The following is a 19,079-nucleotide window of genomic DNA, read 5'->3' as shown; positions in this document are numbered from 1 at the left end:
GAAGGAATTCCATACTTAAAAGGACCTGAGATCCCTAAGCAGGAAGAAGAGGCCTTTTAAGAACTTCCAGTAACTGAAGAGGAGGCTGAAGAGCATGCAAGGATCAGGGCAGCCAGCAGTTGTAGGCCAGGTTAATGACTGGTCTCTACGTTGAGCATGATGGAAGCCCGAGAGAGTCAGGCTTGTGTATCTGAATGAATGGGAATGCCATTTCCTGAGGCAGGGAACATTGGAGGAAGAATACATTTGGAGTTCAAAATCATGGAAGTTTTTGTTGTTGATATTCAATTTATATGCAATCTCATTTGAACACCTCTATTTGCCCCCATAACTGCTGAAATACATTTTCTTCTTGGCTTTACAACAACTAGGTGTCAGTCTCTCGGATAAGGAAAAAAAAATGATTTGAGTTCCCTAAATGAGTGTTTAAAATGAGAGATTATTTAGGCACTGGGTGTATTTTATCCCTGAGCATATAGCCTGTCCTCTTGTCAGAGGATCAAATGCCCTTCACTAGGCATTCCAGACGGACCTTTGTGTTTCTGTCTTAGGAGCAGGCTTGCTGGCAGTGATACCTAGCATTGCAAAATCCTTCTTAAAGCCTTTGTTTAATGCCAGAGATCTCAAATGCTTTCAATTCTGGAGAGGTGCCAAACTGTGCTCCCGGATTAGGAGACGATGGAAGGACTCCTATAATCTATAAACCTCATATAAGCTTGCCATTTCAAATGAATGAATTGTTTAGAGTGTTGGAAGGAGTCCAGGGATACTTGAGTTCCTTTTTTAGCTATACAAATTTTGAGCTATTGGACTTTTATAATTACAGTCTAATTTCTGCATTATGATTTGTGCTACTTTGAGGTGAACTTGTAAAAAATTCAGCGTGTTCCTTTTGCTGCCCTCTAGGACAAATCATGGCCATGGGCCGGTTTGTTTACTTGTAGCATTTTCTTATTTGTCTTTTATGTCAAAGACATTAGTGGGAAATGTTGGTTTTTGTGCACCATTTAGAGTGATACTCAGTTTCAATGCCTTAAAGCATTGCAGAGTGCATGACTGGGCAGGCGTGAATAGGTAAGTCCATAGTGTTGTGATTGCTAAAGTCCCACTTAAACATAAATGTGAATACTTTTACCATGAAGTACAAGATTATACCAAATTGTGGATAGTTTTTAAAAGTCCACGATGCTCTTTGGTTTGCCTCTCTCTCTGCCAGTCCGGCATTAGACTCGGAGGAGGTGTGCCCAGATGGTGAACTGAGGATCATACAGAGCGGGAAAAATCTTTTTAAAGAGCTGGCCATGGTGAACTCCTGGGATTCCCAGCCTGCACCGCTGGTTTGTGGAGCCAGCCCCGTATTCTCCCTGGTGGTTCCGAGGCAGTCTCTGTTTGTGGTCAGAACTCCCTGCTGTTCCCAGCCAGGCCAGGCTGCGAGTGTTTTCACACGGCTCTGGCTCTGGTGATACAAAGGGCACGCAGTGCCAGCCATAACACTGAGTAATGCCGGGAGGTGCCTTCTAGAACAAACAATGTGGGTGAGCTCTGCAGAGAGGGAATACCTCTGGCTTGACATTTAAATTACTGAATTATTCAAATGAATGTCAATTAGGTGGAGTAGACTTTCTGCCTTCTGCCAGGGCACTTCCTGGATATTCGCAGAGGCAAGTGTAAAATACTTTACATCAGATACGGTGCTTCCTGTCAGTACTGTTGAAAATCAGTCACAGAATCTGATTATCTGTTCTTTGGTGTTCCTTGATGTGTACTGTATTTATATCACAGCCTGAAAGATTAGGAGTCCACACACCCATACCTGTGGCCCTGAGAGGGGTTTTGTGATCATTCTCGAACCCCACCCCCACTCCCACACCAAATAAAATATCACAGGCCCACACATGTTATGCTTATTCCTAAATTTGACAAGACTGAAAAAGTAAGTCATGGACATTTTGAGTCCTGCTGTCTTCCTTAGAATTGTGGATATTAAGATCCAAGAATGCTATTACTACCTTGCTTTTAACCTTCTTTGTTGACTTAGTAATTCTAGTTCAGAAAATACTTCCATCTACTCCACTCTGTCAGATGAAATTGCCAAAGTGGCATGTAGCGAATGTGAGTGTGTGCATGCATGTGTGTGCACCTGTGTGTCATTCTTATGAATTTAGGGTCTTCATTTATATATGGGTATATATAAAAAATAAATACATGATGAAGGACTTTGCTAATTAGTTATGTGGGAATATACAAAGTAAGAAGATTGAACAGTGGATAAGGAACAGAATAAGAAAGAGAAGTTAGTGAAGGTTTTGTACTTCCCCGTTAGCTGTTAGACTCAGCTCAGGTTCTTTCATATCAGAGATTGAGTTAATTATTACGTATCATTAACAGTTGTCTTTCCTTGCCTTTTTCCCCAATTGTGGAGGGTAGGTTATGAAAACCCTGGTATTTCACATCTTACTGAAAAGAATCACCAACTTACAGGTAGTTAATCCCTGGTTGTCTACATACAACTACAGGAAGTATATAAATAATTTAAGGAGAGTGCTTAATAAACAGATGAATCTCTTTGACTTACTTTGTGACCCTGCAGGATTAAAGCCTAGGTACACCACAGAGTTAGGTATAATGAGTTAAATTTTACTGAAGGTGATATTTACTTGAGGCTGTCATGTCTGGCAAACTCTTTAGGTTATAGTCCAAACGTCTGTCAGGCTCCCTGCACAGCCTGTCAAAAACTAGAGACCTTGGAAAAGCAGTGCCCCTTCCTGCATCTGTGTACTTAGAATTTAGTTTGGGATGGAACTTTAAAAACAGTTTATTTTGAGAGCACATTAGAGAAATGACTGTTGTTGTTACTTTATTTTTTAAAAATTTGGCATTTTTAAATTACAAGCATGGGTGTCCTTAATCCTTTGGTTCCCTGGACTGTCCATTTAGGACCATTTAGGACCAATGATGAGCAGGCTCTCTCTAGTCTAGCATTGCTGGTTTATTGTTATTCTTAGCAGCCCATACGTTCAGCGAGCTGAGTAAATCATACTCGTCAATTCATTATCAGTCCGTGAACAGCTCTCTCCTACTTTATTTTTATTTTGCTCCTTCATCCCAGCGCTAACCCCTTATCCCCAAACCAGTGTCAAGAGGCACATACTCTTCAATAGGTTAGGTATATATCCTGGGGTATCTATGATCTTTTAAAAGTACTCGGGATGTTAAAATATATGTTTGTGTTTCAAATTTACATAAATTGCATTATTTCAGGTTTAAGCATAGTCTTTTCAATTCCCTGCCATAGGTCACAAGCAAATTAGTCTGACACCATGAACTCTCCCGCTCACTCCACCCATCCACTTCCCTCCAAAGAATCATCACCTGTTGGGCAGCATAGTTGGCAGCCCTCAGCCTGCTTTGTGCCATTCAAGAGTGGCAAGCATGTCTAGACTCCCTGGAAATATTATCTTTCAGCTCTCTTTTGGCAAGTGTAAACTTTTTGCTGGATTATGTCAACAGATATACATGTTTCTCATCCTCATAGAAATAGATTGGTGCTGGAATTTCCTTCGGATTTCTCCAGGCAAGGAACATAAAGACTATCTCTTTGTTCATTAAAACTTTTGCTCATTAAAAATGTTGAGGGCTCTTGATTCTCAGGGGTGAGACTGGTGACATACATAGACTGTCAGCGGCTATTTTGGATTTTCTGCTTTCAGGCATGTCTTTGCTCTTGGATGAGCCCCTTGTGGTTTTCAAAGGAACTAGCAAGTCAATTATAAATAGAAGGCTGTGTCTGTGTGTCTGCATGCACTTACTCTGTGGGACGAGGCACCCACATTACAGTGGGCAGTGAACTATTTTTCCACTTCTTTGAAGAGGGAAGAAGAAAGATTAAGAATGCTTTTCTCTTTTTGAGATAACCCACATCTCTACACACACCCACACAAATCTGTGTAAATGAACTTGACATTTTCAAAGACCTTACCTTAAGGTCTCCTCTGGAAAGCACAGCCACCCGACCTGTTATTTTAAGAAAGAAGCATTTATCTCGTAGACCCACTACTGAGGGTTCAGGGATTAGAAGGCAAGCCTCTATGTGCCATAGACCTTTGGAGGGAGCTCTGAAAGCTGAATTTCCTAATATGAACAGTGCTTGGGCAAAAGTGGCCTCAGCTAACTAATCAGTGGCCTCTAGGACTTGGCTGTTTACATTTTATCCTCTCTTTCCTTCCCCACTAGTAGAAACTGTGGGACCAGCAAGTCTAAAGTAATCATACTGACAAGGGAAGAGAAAAGAGTAATGTGAAAATGCAGATGCAAATAAGTATTCTCAGAAAGAGACAATTAAGCAGAGTGATTAGGTGTGCTTCCCTGATCATCCGTTTCTGCCTCTTTCCATTGCACCTTGAACTCCCTAGGTGTGTGTTCTTCCAGTGGTCCCACCTGTCACCTTACTGTTCAAACATTATTCGGTTCTCTTTGTCTCCTTGTGCCCTCATTCTCCATATTTGGCACCATTTTTTTTCTGCCAGCCAAAAATTCTTAAGCAGCTATTAATTCCCACTATAATCTATGTAAACTTTAGTGTTACCACTAGTGAAAAAGTTAGTCTAGGCATCTAGTTGGAAATATTGGTACCATGGATTGTAATTATAGATTGTACAGCCTTGCAAATTCTTATTATATTACAGGTTGAACATCGCAAATCCCAAAACCTGATATTTGAACTGCTCTGGAATCCAAACCTTTTTTAGCATTGACCCAATGCTCAATAGAAATGCTCATTGGAGCATTTTGAATTCTGGATTTTTGGATTTGAGATGCTCAGCCAGGATAAATACAACTATTCCCCAATCCAGAAAAAATTTTAAATTTGAAACATTTCTGGTCCCAAACATTTCGAGTAAGGGATACTCAGTTTGTAGTATATTTCTGCCATGTAGCTGCAAGAATGTCAGCATTCCTTGTTTTACGAGTTGATGGGGATTTGCACAGAGCTAGCAAAAATTGGTATTAATAGCTGCCATATATTTAGGAGCTTTTTTTTGGGGGATAGAATAAAGGTGATAAACATTATGTTCCAGTGAAACATTTTATTTTGATGCAATAATTGGGATCTGAGAGCCAATCAAGCTGAAGGTTATATGAACACCACAGGGGGAGAAGCTCATTTTCAGAAGTCTGTGGACAGATGATAGCCAGTCTTTGTCCTAATATGATCTAAAAGGGTGCACAGCTTATATAAATGAATTGCTATGTTGAGAGGCAATTATTATTTGTTGGTTGGTTAAGTGACAAGGTGACAGAATGTGGACCTCATGGTTGATGGTGATGCTTAGCTTGACTTCCTGTTGATAGAGGTGTTTGGAATGGTCATTCCCTCAATGAAGGCGAAACTCATACGGTAATTCCTCTTTTTTTTTTTTTTTCCCTTCCTTTCTCTGCTTTGCAGATGAGAAGCCCAAGGTCAACCCCAAACTCTACATGTGTGTGTGTGAAGGTCTCTCCTGCGGTAATGAGGACCACTGTGAAGGCCAGCAGTGCTTTTCCTCACTGAGCATCAACGATGGCTTCCACGTCTACCAGAAAGGCTGCTTCCAGGTTTATGAGCAGGGAAAGATGACCTGTAAGACCCCGCCGTCCCCTGGCCAAGCCGTGGAGTGCTGCCAAGGGGACTGGTGTAATAGGAACATCACGGCCCAGCTGCCCACTAAAGGTTCCCATGGACTTTTCTATTTCTAGATCAAGGGGTTTTGTTAGTGTTGTCCTGGGTCTGTGTGGGTTAAAGATCTAAGTAGCTATGAGGCATTCCACCTACATTTTGAATCAGAGGCGAAGAGCTACAAGGAAGGTAGCCCTGGGTGAAGAAGAGAAAGGACCAGCCTTCTGGCATCTAAAAGAGGGAGGGGCATTTTGGGGAATGTAAGCAAGGTGATGTCCATCTTGGGGACAGCTTACCTGACCAGTTAGCTTTCTCTTGGTTGCTGTGACTCAGGTGAACAGCTCCCAATACATTTTTATGTTACTGACCCATGAAGTCGTTCATAATTTCTGAAACAATTCTGCTAGTAAATACTCATCTCTGTGTCAAGTGTGTAGGGAGGAAAACAGAACGGACTGGTGACTGAGTGGAATGCCTTTCCTGTTTTATGAGGAAGGAGACAAAAGAAGGCTCGCTGACCTCTTCTCCCATATCTGATGCCCAGTGACCCTATCACTGAAACTTGAAGCAGGATGAGATTTCACATAAACCCTGTAGTTTTTGTGGAATCTTCTCTCTACCATCAGTACAGATTGCATATGCTAAGGAAACTAGTCCACCTCTGAAACTGTTTCCCTATTAAATGAGCCCTAAATTGCAATCTTAAAGTCTGTGCAAACATTTATGTAAACTCATTCTAAGCCAAATTTATTCTCTTACCATATAGTACATTTTTAATAGGTTTAGTTATTTAATTTTGCACTCAGAAAAGAGAAACAAACCAAAAAGTGGAGGAGAGGTAACGATGAGCATCCAAAACTAGAAATGTCAGCCAGCAAGGAAGGAGGCAGAAGAACAAAAAAGCTGATGCAAGATCATGTTCTAGTAACTTTGAAGTTATGGTGATGACTTTAAGGCATATGGAAAAGGTTAAATTCTGACAAGCAAATAGGATTGAATAATCAAAGAGGGTTTTAAAAGAGCTCAAGTATTTACATGGTTAAAACTAAAAGGGTCCTTGATGGAATAAAATTTACTGTTATACTTTGTGAGTTAAATTTTTATTAATTGGGTGGATAGACATAAACAAATGTCTGAATTCATACAAACATTATTATACCAACTGTGAAGTTTCTAATCTGCAGATCACTCTGCTAGACCTTGAGTTTTAATAGAAGATTTTTTTTTTTGAATTTAAGGACATTCTAATCTGATTAGGGTGGCCACAGTATTTATAATTCAGTGTTGCATTTTGTTAGTTTTACACTTTCTCATGCAAATGACATATGCCATGGAGTATGGTGTATGCCAAGCTGTTGATTAGTTGGGCTTGGAAAGTTAAACAAATACGTAAAGGAAGTTAGGCTTGTGTTTGGATGGCTGAAGAGACCAGTAATATGGAAATGGGTAAGGCCTGTGTAGGGAAGAACAGGGCCTGATGACATAATGTCATGAAGAGGTCTGAACCCAGGGAGTGAATCGGTGAATGAATGTCTGAATAAGTGAGTAAATGAAGAGAGGAATGAATGGGTTCCTAGGCAGAAATTGTGATGTAAAAAAATCAATGAGAAATCAGCAGTAGACACCCAGGATATATTAAAGACAGACCACAGATGGGTAATTTGGTTTTAGCTCAGGGAGCCCTTTTTCTTAAGGATAGTACAGTGTCTGTAAGGGCTTGATGGTGAAACATACCAAATCCAAGTTAATAAGAGTAATATCAAAGATTTGTACAGTACTTTATATTTTAAAAGTACTCTCACATTCATGCATTAGTACAATTGATTCTCAGTGGAATTTTTTCCAATTCTAGTTGTGTCTAATTGAATGATGGTTAAAATGTCTGGGCCATTGGCCAGGTATTAGGAAGTGTTTTAGTTTTAATACTTCTTGAGTTGTGAGACTGTGTGGTCAGGATCAGGAGCTACTTGTTAGGATATTGGTTATGCTAATAATAAGTAAGCAGTGATCCTTACAACTAATTCCCCTTTTTCCCCCCAACTCCAGGAAAATCCTTCCCTGGAACACAGAATTTCCACTTGGAGGTTGGCCTCATTATTCTCTCTGTAGTGTTCGCAGTATGTCTTTTAGCCTGCCTGCTGGGAGTTGCTCTCCGAAAATTTAAAAGGCGCAACCAAGAACGCCTCAATCCCCGAGACGTGGAGTATGGTACTATCGAAGGGCTCATCACCACCAATGTTGGAGACAGCACTTTAGCAGTAAGTCATGACCCCACAGGGAATCCCAAGCATAAGGAAGATGTCTGGAGACACATTCTTATTTCGAGCATGAGACGCTAACCAGTAATGAGTGACTGAACAGTGTACACACATGCTGTTGGTTACTTACGTCCTAAACAAGCACATGCTGGCACCTGTGTAGTCTTCCCATATCAGAACAGCCATTTTAGATAGACATTTAAATAAGGGATGGGATTTATTTTAGTAGTGTTGGTAGTTAGTTACTTTTCTCTGAGGAGTAAAACAAAAGAGACAGAGAATGGTTGCCTACAATTTTGGAGGGTTGGAATTTGTGGTCTTCAGTTACTCTATTTTTAGCCATAAAAGTGCTCTTTTAAAAAGGCACCTTTTGCTGGATATTAAATATTAATTTCCTTTCTAGATTATTTCAACACCCTGTAATTTAAGGCTTAAAAACTTGACATCCAAAAAAGCAGCTTTTAAATTTTGTATGCTCCTGTGGTGCCCCCTTGTGGAGTGCAGTCATTTGGTTAAACCGGTGTTGTCCAATAGAAACATGTGCATCACATATGTAATTTAAAATTTTCAAGTAGCCACCTTAAAAACAAACAAATGAAAAAACCCAAAAAGTTTCTTAAAAGTAGATTTAATTTTAACAGATATTCAACCAAATACATACCATTTTTGTCATTTCAACGTATAATTGATTAAAAAATTATTAATGTAAATTTTACATTCTTTTTGCTTTTGAAGTAAGTTTTCAAAATCTTCTGTGTATTTTACACCTATAGCTTATATCAATTCACACCAGCCACAGTTTACTTGCTCATGGCAATGTGTGGCTAGTGATTAACCTGTTGGACTGCACAGTGTTAGAAACTATTATATTTATACATTAAAAAATTATTCTTTTGCATATTTTTAAATGATAAAATCACATTAAAAAGTGACTATCTCCTTTTATTTACCTTTTAAAATTGCTTACCAAGTGTTCATTTTAAAGACACTGTGAACTTTAAGTGGGGAAAGGGTATCTATCACTTGCTCTAAATAGAAGGTTATCATAAAGTGCAAAAGAAAAAATAATAACATTCTGCATGGATATTATGCTCAGTCTGATGCTTACTCTGAAAAATTTGAGATTTGTGGGTGTTAAGTGAGTGCAAGAGACATGCCAATACGAATTTGAGACTCTCTCCTTGTCACAATCCGATTAATTGAAAGACAATCAAAGTAATAACTTTCTAATGTGATTCAGTGTTACTTAATGCCGTTGCCCATGTGTATTTGAAATCATTTTGCGGTAAGTCTTGTTCTGCTAGACAACAAGCTTCAAAGTGTCTGACAGTTCCGCAGTTACACTTGCCCTGCAGCTCCCCTTATGCTGGAGAAGACTTCCCCTCACCAGTGGCCATCTGGGTAGCACAGACGCTACACCTGGACAATTGCAGGACCCACCTTTGGCAGGTTGTCACAAACATTTGGTAGTGCCTGATATGGGCTGGGAAACATCCCATTCTACTGCCTGCCCCATCACTGGGCCAGTTTTTGGTATATAAAAGGGGAAGTAACCTTCTGTAGCTTCCATTTACCTACTGTTTAAACTGTGGTACAGTGGAACTGGGGAAAGAGAATGCAGTATAAGGACATTTCATTTCAAAAAGTAGAGAAATACAATTTTTTTTTGTTAGATATATACTTAGAAGTCTATTTCAAGCTTTAAGGAAAATTAAATGAGTTTATTGAGTTAGTAGCAAGAAGATGTGAGGATGAATCCTGACAAAGCTTTAGCAAAGCAAGATTCTAAAATAGGTTAGCTAGAACTTCATTCCTCAGAGCTGCTAACATAACTAATTACCAAGGGCAATAATAGGAATATCTGGTATAAATTACTGTTTAAATGGCTTTTAGAATTTTGAGAGAGGAATGGAGCATATGCCAAAATAGTCCTTTAAACTCAACCATGTCATATGACAGTATATCATGATATAATAACACAGTAAAGAACACTATTTAAAACAAGTTGTCATTATTGATCTACATACTTGCTTATTTAAGCAATATGCTCATTTGTATGTTTCAACAAAGCATACCCTTACTAAACTGCACATCTACATTGAAAAACAAGCCTTGGCCCTGCATGGTGGCTCATGCCTGTAGTCCCAGCACTTTGGGAGGCCAAGGGGGAAGATCACTTGAGACCAGGGGTTCAAGACCAGCCTGGGCAATATAGTGAGACTCTGTCTTGAATTAAAGAAAAGAAAAGAAAAAAAGAAGGCTTGGCATCTGAGAGTTGAGATATATGTTTGTTAGTCTTGGGTTGATTTTTTATTTTTCCTTCCTTAGGTCTATGAACAGGGTTTAGAAGCAGGATCATACATTATGAAAAAAATAACACATTAGTTTAATTTTCAGAATTATTCTTCTCAAAAAAGAATGAATGAATAAGGAGAAAAAAGAACCGCAAGAGAGAAAATGGTTAGGGAGATATGAAACTCTGCTTCATCTACACTCATTTTCTTGTTGATTATCCCTTTTGTGGTTTTTAAGGGTTCTAAATTTCTTCCGTTGGATGTTCAGCTTTTGGTAATTTTGCCGATCAACAGTACTTCACAGTGGTGCTCAGAGGAAGTGAAAGAAGATGAAATTCACACAAATCAATGTATTGCTTTTGTAGGCCAGCCAAAATGTTTGGGAAAGGATGAGCTTTGGGGAATATTAAGTCAATATTACTGCAACCCTACCTTTATCACCCATTGGCACAATATTGTTTGTTACAGATAACTTATGCCTGATACCTGCTTCTTGGCTTACCTCATCAGTGAACTAACTGGGAATCCTTTTGTCAACACCTTCATTTGTAGACATTAACTTGGGGCACTGGTTTTATGTTTTCAATGAAAGCTTTATTTGTTTTCTTTTCTGATTTGTGAGTGATTCACATTAAGAAATGACAAGTAGGTGTTGATATAGTTTTGCTCCTCACCTGCCTGAAAGGAAACCTCCATCCAGGCAGCCCATTGCTGCTTGAGCTTACCAATTTAATGATCCACATGGTCATTGGAGTCTTTGTTACAAATCACATTAGAGTTGTTTGTTCTTTATTCCTAGTTTGTTTGTTCCTAATTAGAGTTCCTTAGTTGGTATGGCAACTAAAGTGAATCATTTGACAGATACTTAGTGAGAATAGCAGAATATGGTAAATTATACCCAGTTCTTGAAGTTGAAAGGACCCCCCCCCCCCCCACCCTTTTCTCTTCCACCTGCTATTCTCTCTACTGCTTCCCTTGTGCTCATCTCTGCTTCTTGGGCTTTCTGATTTACACCTCCAACTTTGTCTGCTCAGCTTCTTTCATTATATATTTTATTTGGAAACTGCGTATAAGAAAGGGCTACTTACCCTTCGGGAAAACCTATCGTATATTAGGTGAAGTACTAGCTTCTAGTATTCCAAAGAAATAAAACCTGACCTGGCCAGGCGCGGTGGCTCATGCCTGTAATCCCAGCGCTTTGGGAGGCCAAGGCAGGCAGATCACCTGAGGTCAGGAGTTCGAGACCAGCCTGACCAACATGGAGAAACCCTGTCTCTACTAAAAATACAAAATTAGCCAGGCGTGGTGGCGTGTGCCTGTAATCCCAGCTACTCAGGAGGCTGAGGCAGGAGAATCACTTGAACCCGGGAGGCGGAGGTTGCAGTGAACCAAGATCGTGCCATTGAACTCCAGCCTGGGCAACAAGAGTGAAACTCCATCTCAAAAAATAAAAAAATAAAAAACAATAAAACCAGTCCTTCTTCCTTCTTCCAGAGGAGCTTTACATGTACACTAACAGGCCATGTGTCCCGGATTGCTGCCCTTCATGTGAGTTACAATGTCATGCGTGCTAATACTCCAAAGTGGGAGCTATATTGTTCAATCGTTTCTTTTCCCCCTTGTCTTAAACCACAGGATTTATTGGATCATTCGTGTACATCAGGAAGTGGCTCTGGTCTTCCTTTTCTGGTACAAAGAACAGTGGCTCGCCAGATTACACTGTTGGAGTGTGTCGGTAATTCTTTTTTTTCCTTTCTTTGTGGGTAATATGCAGTGTTAGTTGTGTTTTTGAAGTAAAAGATGGAGCATGGAAAATCTGCTTTTTGTTACCTGTTGTTTCCTTATTAAACTAATGAGATGTGGTCTCTATTCTGTATGACTCATGTTGGAGCACCTGAACTTGTTTAAGCTCTTATCAAAGGAGTCCATCACTAATGAGTACAGAGAATGCCGAGTCAAAAGCTTTCAGTTGTAAGTGGTCCCTTTGGGATGACGAGAGAATGCCCAAAAAATGAATTGATATGGTTGCTCCTTACCATAGGTATTGGATACTCTGAAGTAAGTAGGCTTTTGGACAATAAACTTCTTTATTGCAATTCTTTAATTCCTCTCATTCTTTTCTTCTTTTTAATGGGAATAATTAGTGAAACCAATTCTAGCAAAGGGATCTTTATAACTCCTTTATTTAAATATGAGCTATATACATATCTCCATGGCCTCTCACATTTTCCCCATACATGAACATATTTGTATGTAGACATAATCATGTTGTGTATATAATTTATGTCCCTTTTTTCAGTTTTAAGCTCATGAACATTTCATGTGTTTGTACACATCACAAATATTTTTGAAGATTATGTAGTAGTCCATGGAATGATAGTGTAACTATAACCATAGTGCTTGAAAAAGATTTTGCACACATTGCTTCTTTCTTTTGAGTTCTCAGAAAAAATTCCCAGGAACTGGGGGTTCCTGGGTCAAAATTTGTAAATTTTTTTTATAGCTTGTTTTATATGCTGCTGATTGGCTCTCTAGGAGGATGGTACAAAGTGCCTATTTCCTGATTTTTGTTAGCTTTACTTTTATGTGGCAGGTATTTGCAAGTTCCATAATCATTTTCCTAAGTTTCTCTTTTAGATGGCTTGCAGGGATGGCTGCAGTAGCAATAATGGGTTGGCAACCTCTCCACACCCTCCTCCTAGTGCTCATGGTTTCCGAGGGCTGGATTTTGCAGCTCCTGCCAATTGCATCTTTTGCTTTTGAGAGGTGACCTATAAGCTGCCCCCTACCCCCAACTTGGCTGCTGTTCTCCAGATTTTCTTCTTGTTTTCATGGAAAGAGGAACACCCCCAATCTCAGTAGTAGAAAGAGGGAAGGGCAGAGGTAGGAAGAGCAGTGGCTGCCGCCCTAAGGCACAGGAGTAACCAGCAGGAGCTTGGTTGTCCTTTCTCTAGGTCTACAGCTATTGTCACTGTTTCCCGCTTCTCTCTTCTCTTCCACGGCAGATTGTGAATAGAGAAAATAAAGATGGAAAAGCCCCAAATGTGCTCATTAATTTCAACCAGAGTTGTCCTCTTGTACTAACTAGTATCTTATTTGATTATGAACAAGATTATCTGGATAGTGGTGGGAAGACATTGAAGGGGTACATTTCCTGTCTCATCTCCCCTCTCTACTACTATTCCATGAAAGCTATCTCAAGATTAGTCTTCAGAGATCGGCTCCAGAGTCCAAATGGCAAAATAGTAATGCACCTTTAAAATATGTAGTTTCTGGTTCTATAGATATTCCTCAGCATTTTTTTTTGAAACAGTATAAATACCATTATTGCATTTTCTTGGGTTAGGACTAAAGACTTTAATAAAAGCAATACCTTTCATTAGCTTGTAGTTAGTGTGTTCATGTGGTACAGCTTTTAGTAAAAATATATGTGATGAACTGCATGGAGGATATGTTATTTTTGATTCAAAAACATGGGAAGTTGGGTTAGGGGAGTCATTTCTGGATGACGATCAGTGAAACTACAAATTTCAGGTGCCTTAAGGGAGCCTTTTTGTGGCGCTCCATGGCCAGGGCTTTCGGGCAGCTCTGCTTTTGTTTTAGGGGCTTCTGCATAATGATGAATTTGCAAAAAGCATTTAACAATTTAAAAGCATTTAAAAACCATTGAACAATATTTCTATTTTAATTTACCTACCTCGACATTCATCTTCTGTTTTCTTTAAAACAACAACCAAAAAAAGGATTTGAGGTAATTTTATGTCCATAATTCCCTGGGATATTTTGCTCTCATCCCTAATGACAAAATGAGGACAAAGGGAAAATAAAGATACAAAATAGAACCAAAGGCAGGAAAAGATTAGCATATCATTTTCTGGCAGCCAGTATTTGTAGTATCTTAGCACTAGGCCTCATCTTGAGCTATAAATGCTGAGCAAATTGCTATGACTTTATTAAAAGGAATCCTGTACTAAATTATATTTGTGTGACCCAACAGTGGCCCACAATGAACACTTGTTAGCCACATTGAACATCCTTTTGGATTAGTTGTTGGTATTTAACAGGGACATGATATTCTTGTCAGGTAATCTAGATTTAGTGGTTGTGATTATGATTCAGGTGTGTCTCCTGGACAGAACTGCTTCTCTCTCCATGTTTGGGTTTTCAGTGGCTTAGTGTTCCAGCAAAGAACTGTATTCCTGTATATGCAGGTGGTGCTGCAGCTGCTTATTAGAAGCTGTGTGATTCCAGCAGCCACTTGCCTGGGTAGAAAGCCCCACTGCCCTGCAAGTTATAGCTCTTGCCTCGTTATCTAGGCTGATTATACCCCTTTGTTGATCCTTACAGTCTTGTAATTACCTCCTCCTCCAACCTCCCTGATCACCCCTAGCTATAATTAAAGAGAAGAATGGAAGAGGGGGCATGTAGTTGACAAGCTGACAAGTGTGTTGCTGCTGCAAGAGGGGGCCATGCACCAAACAGATTAGATCACAAGTAGAGTTGCCGCGTTTTCCAAAATGTATTCTCCAAGTAGCCTTTTCAGTGTAGCCCACTTGTAGCATCACAGGAGCTGTCTGACAAACAAATACCCATGACCAGTATCAGAAGAAGTCAGAACTCTTCTGGGATTATGTATTTAAGACTTTGCAAATCCTCTTTTTGAAATACATCTTCCGCCAAGAAATCTTTATGGATGGCAGTGGCTGCTTGTCTATCTTCTATGCAGCATTGTGTTTTGGTTTGTTTTTGTTTTCTAATCCTTAGAACACACATTTTAAACTTAATTGTTCTCCTTTGTGGAAAAAATGCATATCTAAATTCACCAATTTGGACAGTGCCTATGTTGATCCTGTGTGAAGGGAAGGAACCAAGGAAGGAATTCAGTTTACTGACGTACACTTTTTTGGCTTTCAGAACACAATTGAAATTTAATAATCTGTACCATTTCCTAAGTTTTACTTTCATGTGTTTTAAAAGTCATATGCATTTTATACCTTTCAACAGAGGAATTTAAATGTAAACTGAGTAATTAGCAGCTAATTATACAATGCAGATACAGAAGGCAGTTTGTTATCACAATATGGTAGATGAGAGGGGCAGCTTCCACCTTATTTTTGTATGTCTTTATAGGCCAAAAAAAAAAAAACCTAAAAAATAAAGGTTGTGATATTTATATTCCCAAGCTGAGTTTCTCCAGTAAGCAATAGAGGGATTAAGAATTGCGTGCACTAAATTAAGTGGCTTATTCTGAATGATGGGCTGGCTGCCTCCAAAATGCCTACTGTTCTGTGTCACCTATGTTTTGCTTCCCATAGGGAAAGGCAGGTATGGTGAGGTGTGGAGGGGCAGCTGGCAAGGGGAGAATGTTGCCGTGAAGATCTTCTCCTCCCGTGATGAGAAGTCATGGTTCAGGGAAACGGAATTGTACAACACTGTGATGCTGAGGCATGAAAATATCTTAGGTAAGTACAAGGATAACCCCCTCATTAATTGTATCTAGGGAGAAATAATTGTCTGCCTTTGCTCTCTCCGTTTTGGTGAATGTGAATTCGAGAGTGTCTCCTAAAAAGCAATATAGGGATCCTTAGCATTTATATGCTGTTTAATTTTCTCAAACACCAATTTCTTATTTAAATCTGCAAATAAGTTTAAGACTCTCTGGATGATGAAAAGGAAATCCACTAGTGCTAATTCGTATTCCTACATCTGCAGATCGTTATTTAAATAACAAAAATTTGCCCCATATTGTTCACTTCAAGGCTCATTGGTTGTTCTACTCACCCCACCCTTTTTGAATATTTATTACTTGAATCAAACTAAGAAAGATCTTTGGACTATTTCCTAGAGATTCACAGCTCCCAGGGATATCGTAATTAAATGCACATTCCCTCAAACTAGGCATCATTTTTAAAACCCAGATTTGCAGAGGGATTCAGGATACATTTTAATTTAGAAACTAAAGCTTAGCAACATTTGTGAAATATGTAAAGTGCCCGTTGAAATACTGCTATGGCAGTATAAAGGGTGAGCACACTCCTTAGGCCTATTGACTTCTGTATTTTTGAAAAGTTTCTCTAAGTGTGTTTATACTGATACATGTATGGTGAATGCTGCCTGGAGTGCTTCTTCAATAGTGGATATAAAGTTTATATAGAATTTAACTCTGTATAGGATAGTGTTGGCCACCTTATGGCTATTGGATTAGGTCTGGCTCATAGGAAGGCCATTGCCAAAATTTATTTCTATTTTAGCACTGCCAGTTTAGTATTTAAATGAGTCAAGTTGTCTGCAAATAATGATTTGACAGTTGTCCAAAGCTTCAAAGCTTTGCTTCCGTGGTGTGGTGGTGATGTTCCATCTCAAAATTTTTTCAGTTTCTGTAGTTGATTTCTCACTTTTGCTTACCCATCGGGTCCTAGTCATCACTTAATCCTCCTCACCTCAGCTGTCAGCTTTCCCTTTCCAATCATCTCTCCACTTGGAGTTGTCTTCCACTGGGGAGCAGAGATCATTCTGTTCGTGTCTTCGATGGCTCCCAAATTTCCTGCAACACTTGTGACTGGTATTCAAGACTCCCTGGTTTGGGGCTCCCAGGAATCACTTAACCATCCTTTACAAGTGTGCCCCATTCAGTTACTACTAATACTGACCATTCCTTGAGATCGCCACAAACATTTAGTTCTCACTGTCCTTCCTCAGGTTGCTCTTGATCACTCACTATCCTTTTCACATCCTCCAACCATTCCTTCCTCCGTCAAAACCTCTTGGCCCCTTTTAGTTTTGCCCAGTGGAATTAATTGTGCTTTTCTGCATTCCCCGACTTTGTACCTCTGCTCTAACTCTTACCACACCCTGCCTCGTGTTGCAGTTAAACGTCTGTGTGTAACAAGAATAGCAACAGTAGTAACGATAAACATGCAATGGATCATTACTACGCGGTAACCACAGGTGCATTATGTGCATTTTGTTATGGAATCTTCACCATGACCATAAGAGAATAGGTACTCTCATTTTCCCAGTTTTAAGTGTGAGGTAACCAATATACAGAGAGGTTAAATAGTGGAGGTGGAAATTACATCAGGCAGCCTAACTCTTAACCACAGTTTTGTACTCAAAACACAAACATTCTATAAAAGTACTCTAGAATCGTGAAGCAAAGGTAGTTATAATAATTCACGCTTAAGAGATAAACAGTTTAAAAAATACCCTGCTTATTTAAAAGTAATTTTTTCCTGATGGTGTAGAGCATAATTAATAGGACAGATAAAATTCTTCCCTGAGACCTAAGGGGCTTAGTAAAGGTGAGATCATAAAAATGTATTCGTTTATTGTTTATTTATTTAATCAATAAATTAAAGTCAGTAGAGGCTACACAGACATATAACAGTAATATAATTTCTTTTGAGTGGTGCTGTTAGAGTTTGGGGTATTTTTTAAGAAAATCATTAAAGATTAGTATTATTTGTTTCAAACTGTTAAAGCAGAAACATTTTCTTTATTAAGAATAACTAATGTCCAAGAACACATTTTGATGCATATTGTGGCCAGCTAAGGGCTCCAAGAGAAGCACCTTCAAGGGGAAAAAGCAGATTGGGGAGTAGGGAAGGAGTGGGAGACTCAGGGCTGGCCACGGGAACAGGCTTAGAGGAAGAGAGAGAAAGAAGTAGAGGGTGAAGGTGCTAAAATATTATTCAGTTTGCTTTGCATATGTCCCATAGGTGAAAATGTGAAATTATTTTTTCTCTGAGTAGAAATCAGTTTGTTTGGGGACAGTATGGCATAGTCAGTAAGAGTCTGGGTTCTAGAATCAGACCTATAGGAACCTAATATCAATGATGTGATCTACTTACTTCGTGTGGTTTTTGGAGGATTGCATATAAAGTTCCAGGCACATAGTACTTAATAATTATTAGCTGCTTCTGTTGTGGTTGCCGATGATGATGATGACCAAATAGGGGACCTTTTTTGGCTCACAGAGCCTTCCTATGCAAGGTATCAGGACAGCTAGCACCAAATTCAGAGTTGATAGCAACTTAAATAGCTGTGTGATCCTTGGCATCTCCCAGCACCAACTTTATTATCTGTAAAATGAGCATAATGATGTCTTTCTTACCAGCTTGTTGAGAAAAATCTCGTGAGAAAATATATGTGAAAGTGACATAAATTTTATATAAAGTACTATGCAAGTATAAAGCATTTTAATGTACTTTCTCTTACATTTTCATAAGTCATTTAATTCTTCCTCAAGCCATATCCGTCTTAAAAATTTTTTTTTCTCACCTCTTTTTAAGTCCCAAACTTCACTGTCTACCAGCGTGGTTCATATATGTGAGAATAATCCTAGAAAGGCACCTCTGTAGCAGAAAAGGCAAGCACACGTCACAATTTATTTCATAAGATAGGAAGTGCCCCTAACTTCCAGACAGTCTTCTGCATGCTCAAAAGTTCCCTCCAGATGTCTAGAAAAATCTCTTCCGGGCTGATCGCGATGTCTCACGCCTGTCAATCCCAGCACTTTGGGAGGCCAAGGCGGGTGGATCACCTGAAGGTCAGGAGTTTGAGACCAGCCTGGCCAACATGGGGAAACCTCATCTCTACTTAAAATATATAAAAAATTAGCCAGGCGTGATGGTGGGCCCCTGTAGTCCCAGCTACTCGGGAGGCTGAGGCAGGAGAATCGCCTGAACCCAGGAGGTGGAGGTTGCAGTGAGCCGAGATTGCGCCATTGCACTCCAGCCTGGGCAACAAGAGTGAAACTTCGTCCCAAAAAAAAAAAGAAAGAAAAAGAAAAATCTCCTCCAACCTCTTCATCCACATTTGTCAGTCTCTCACTTTACGTCAAGACCAGTTGAGTTGCCACTTCCTAATGGA

At 39.4% G+C, this 19,079-nt stretch overlaps 1 protein-coding gene across 5 annotated transcripts in view; it reads left to right on the top strand.

Moving 5' to 3' along the window:
* ACVR1 (activin A receptor type 1) overlaps positions 1–19,079 on the top strand; it is a 141,123-nt gene that overhangs the window by 89,635 nt on the left and 32,409 nt on the right. For all 5 annotated transcript variants that reach the window (XM_002812500.6, XM_024243732.3, XM_024243733.3 and 2 more), the window contains 4 exons: positions 5,447–5,710; positions 7,703–7,914; positions 11,844–11,943; positions 15,524–15,670. In XM_002812500.6, the coding sequence (XP_002812546.1) occupies positions 5,447–5,710; positions 7,703–7,914; positions 11,844–11,943; positions 15,524–15,670 (723 nt within the window). The remainder of the gene's footprint in view (positions 1–5,446; positions 5,711–7,702; positions 7,915–11,843; positions 11,944–15,523; positions 15,671–19,079) is intronic.

The sequence above is a fragment of the Pongo abelii genome, chromosome 11 (genome assembly GCF_028885655.2).
Source record: "Pongo abelii isolate AG06213 chromosome 11, NHGRI_mPonAbe1-v2.0_pri, whole genome shotgun sequence".
In the NCBI taxonomy this organism is placed as follows: Eukaryota; Metazoa; Chordata; class Mammalia; order Primates; family Hominidae; genus Pongo; species Pongo abelii.
The sequence above is the reverse complement of the archived record's forward strand: the minus strand, read 5'-3'. Positions and strand labels throughout refer to the sequence as shown.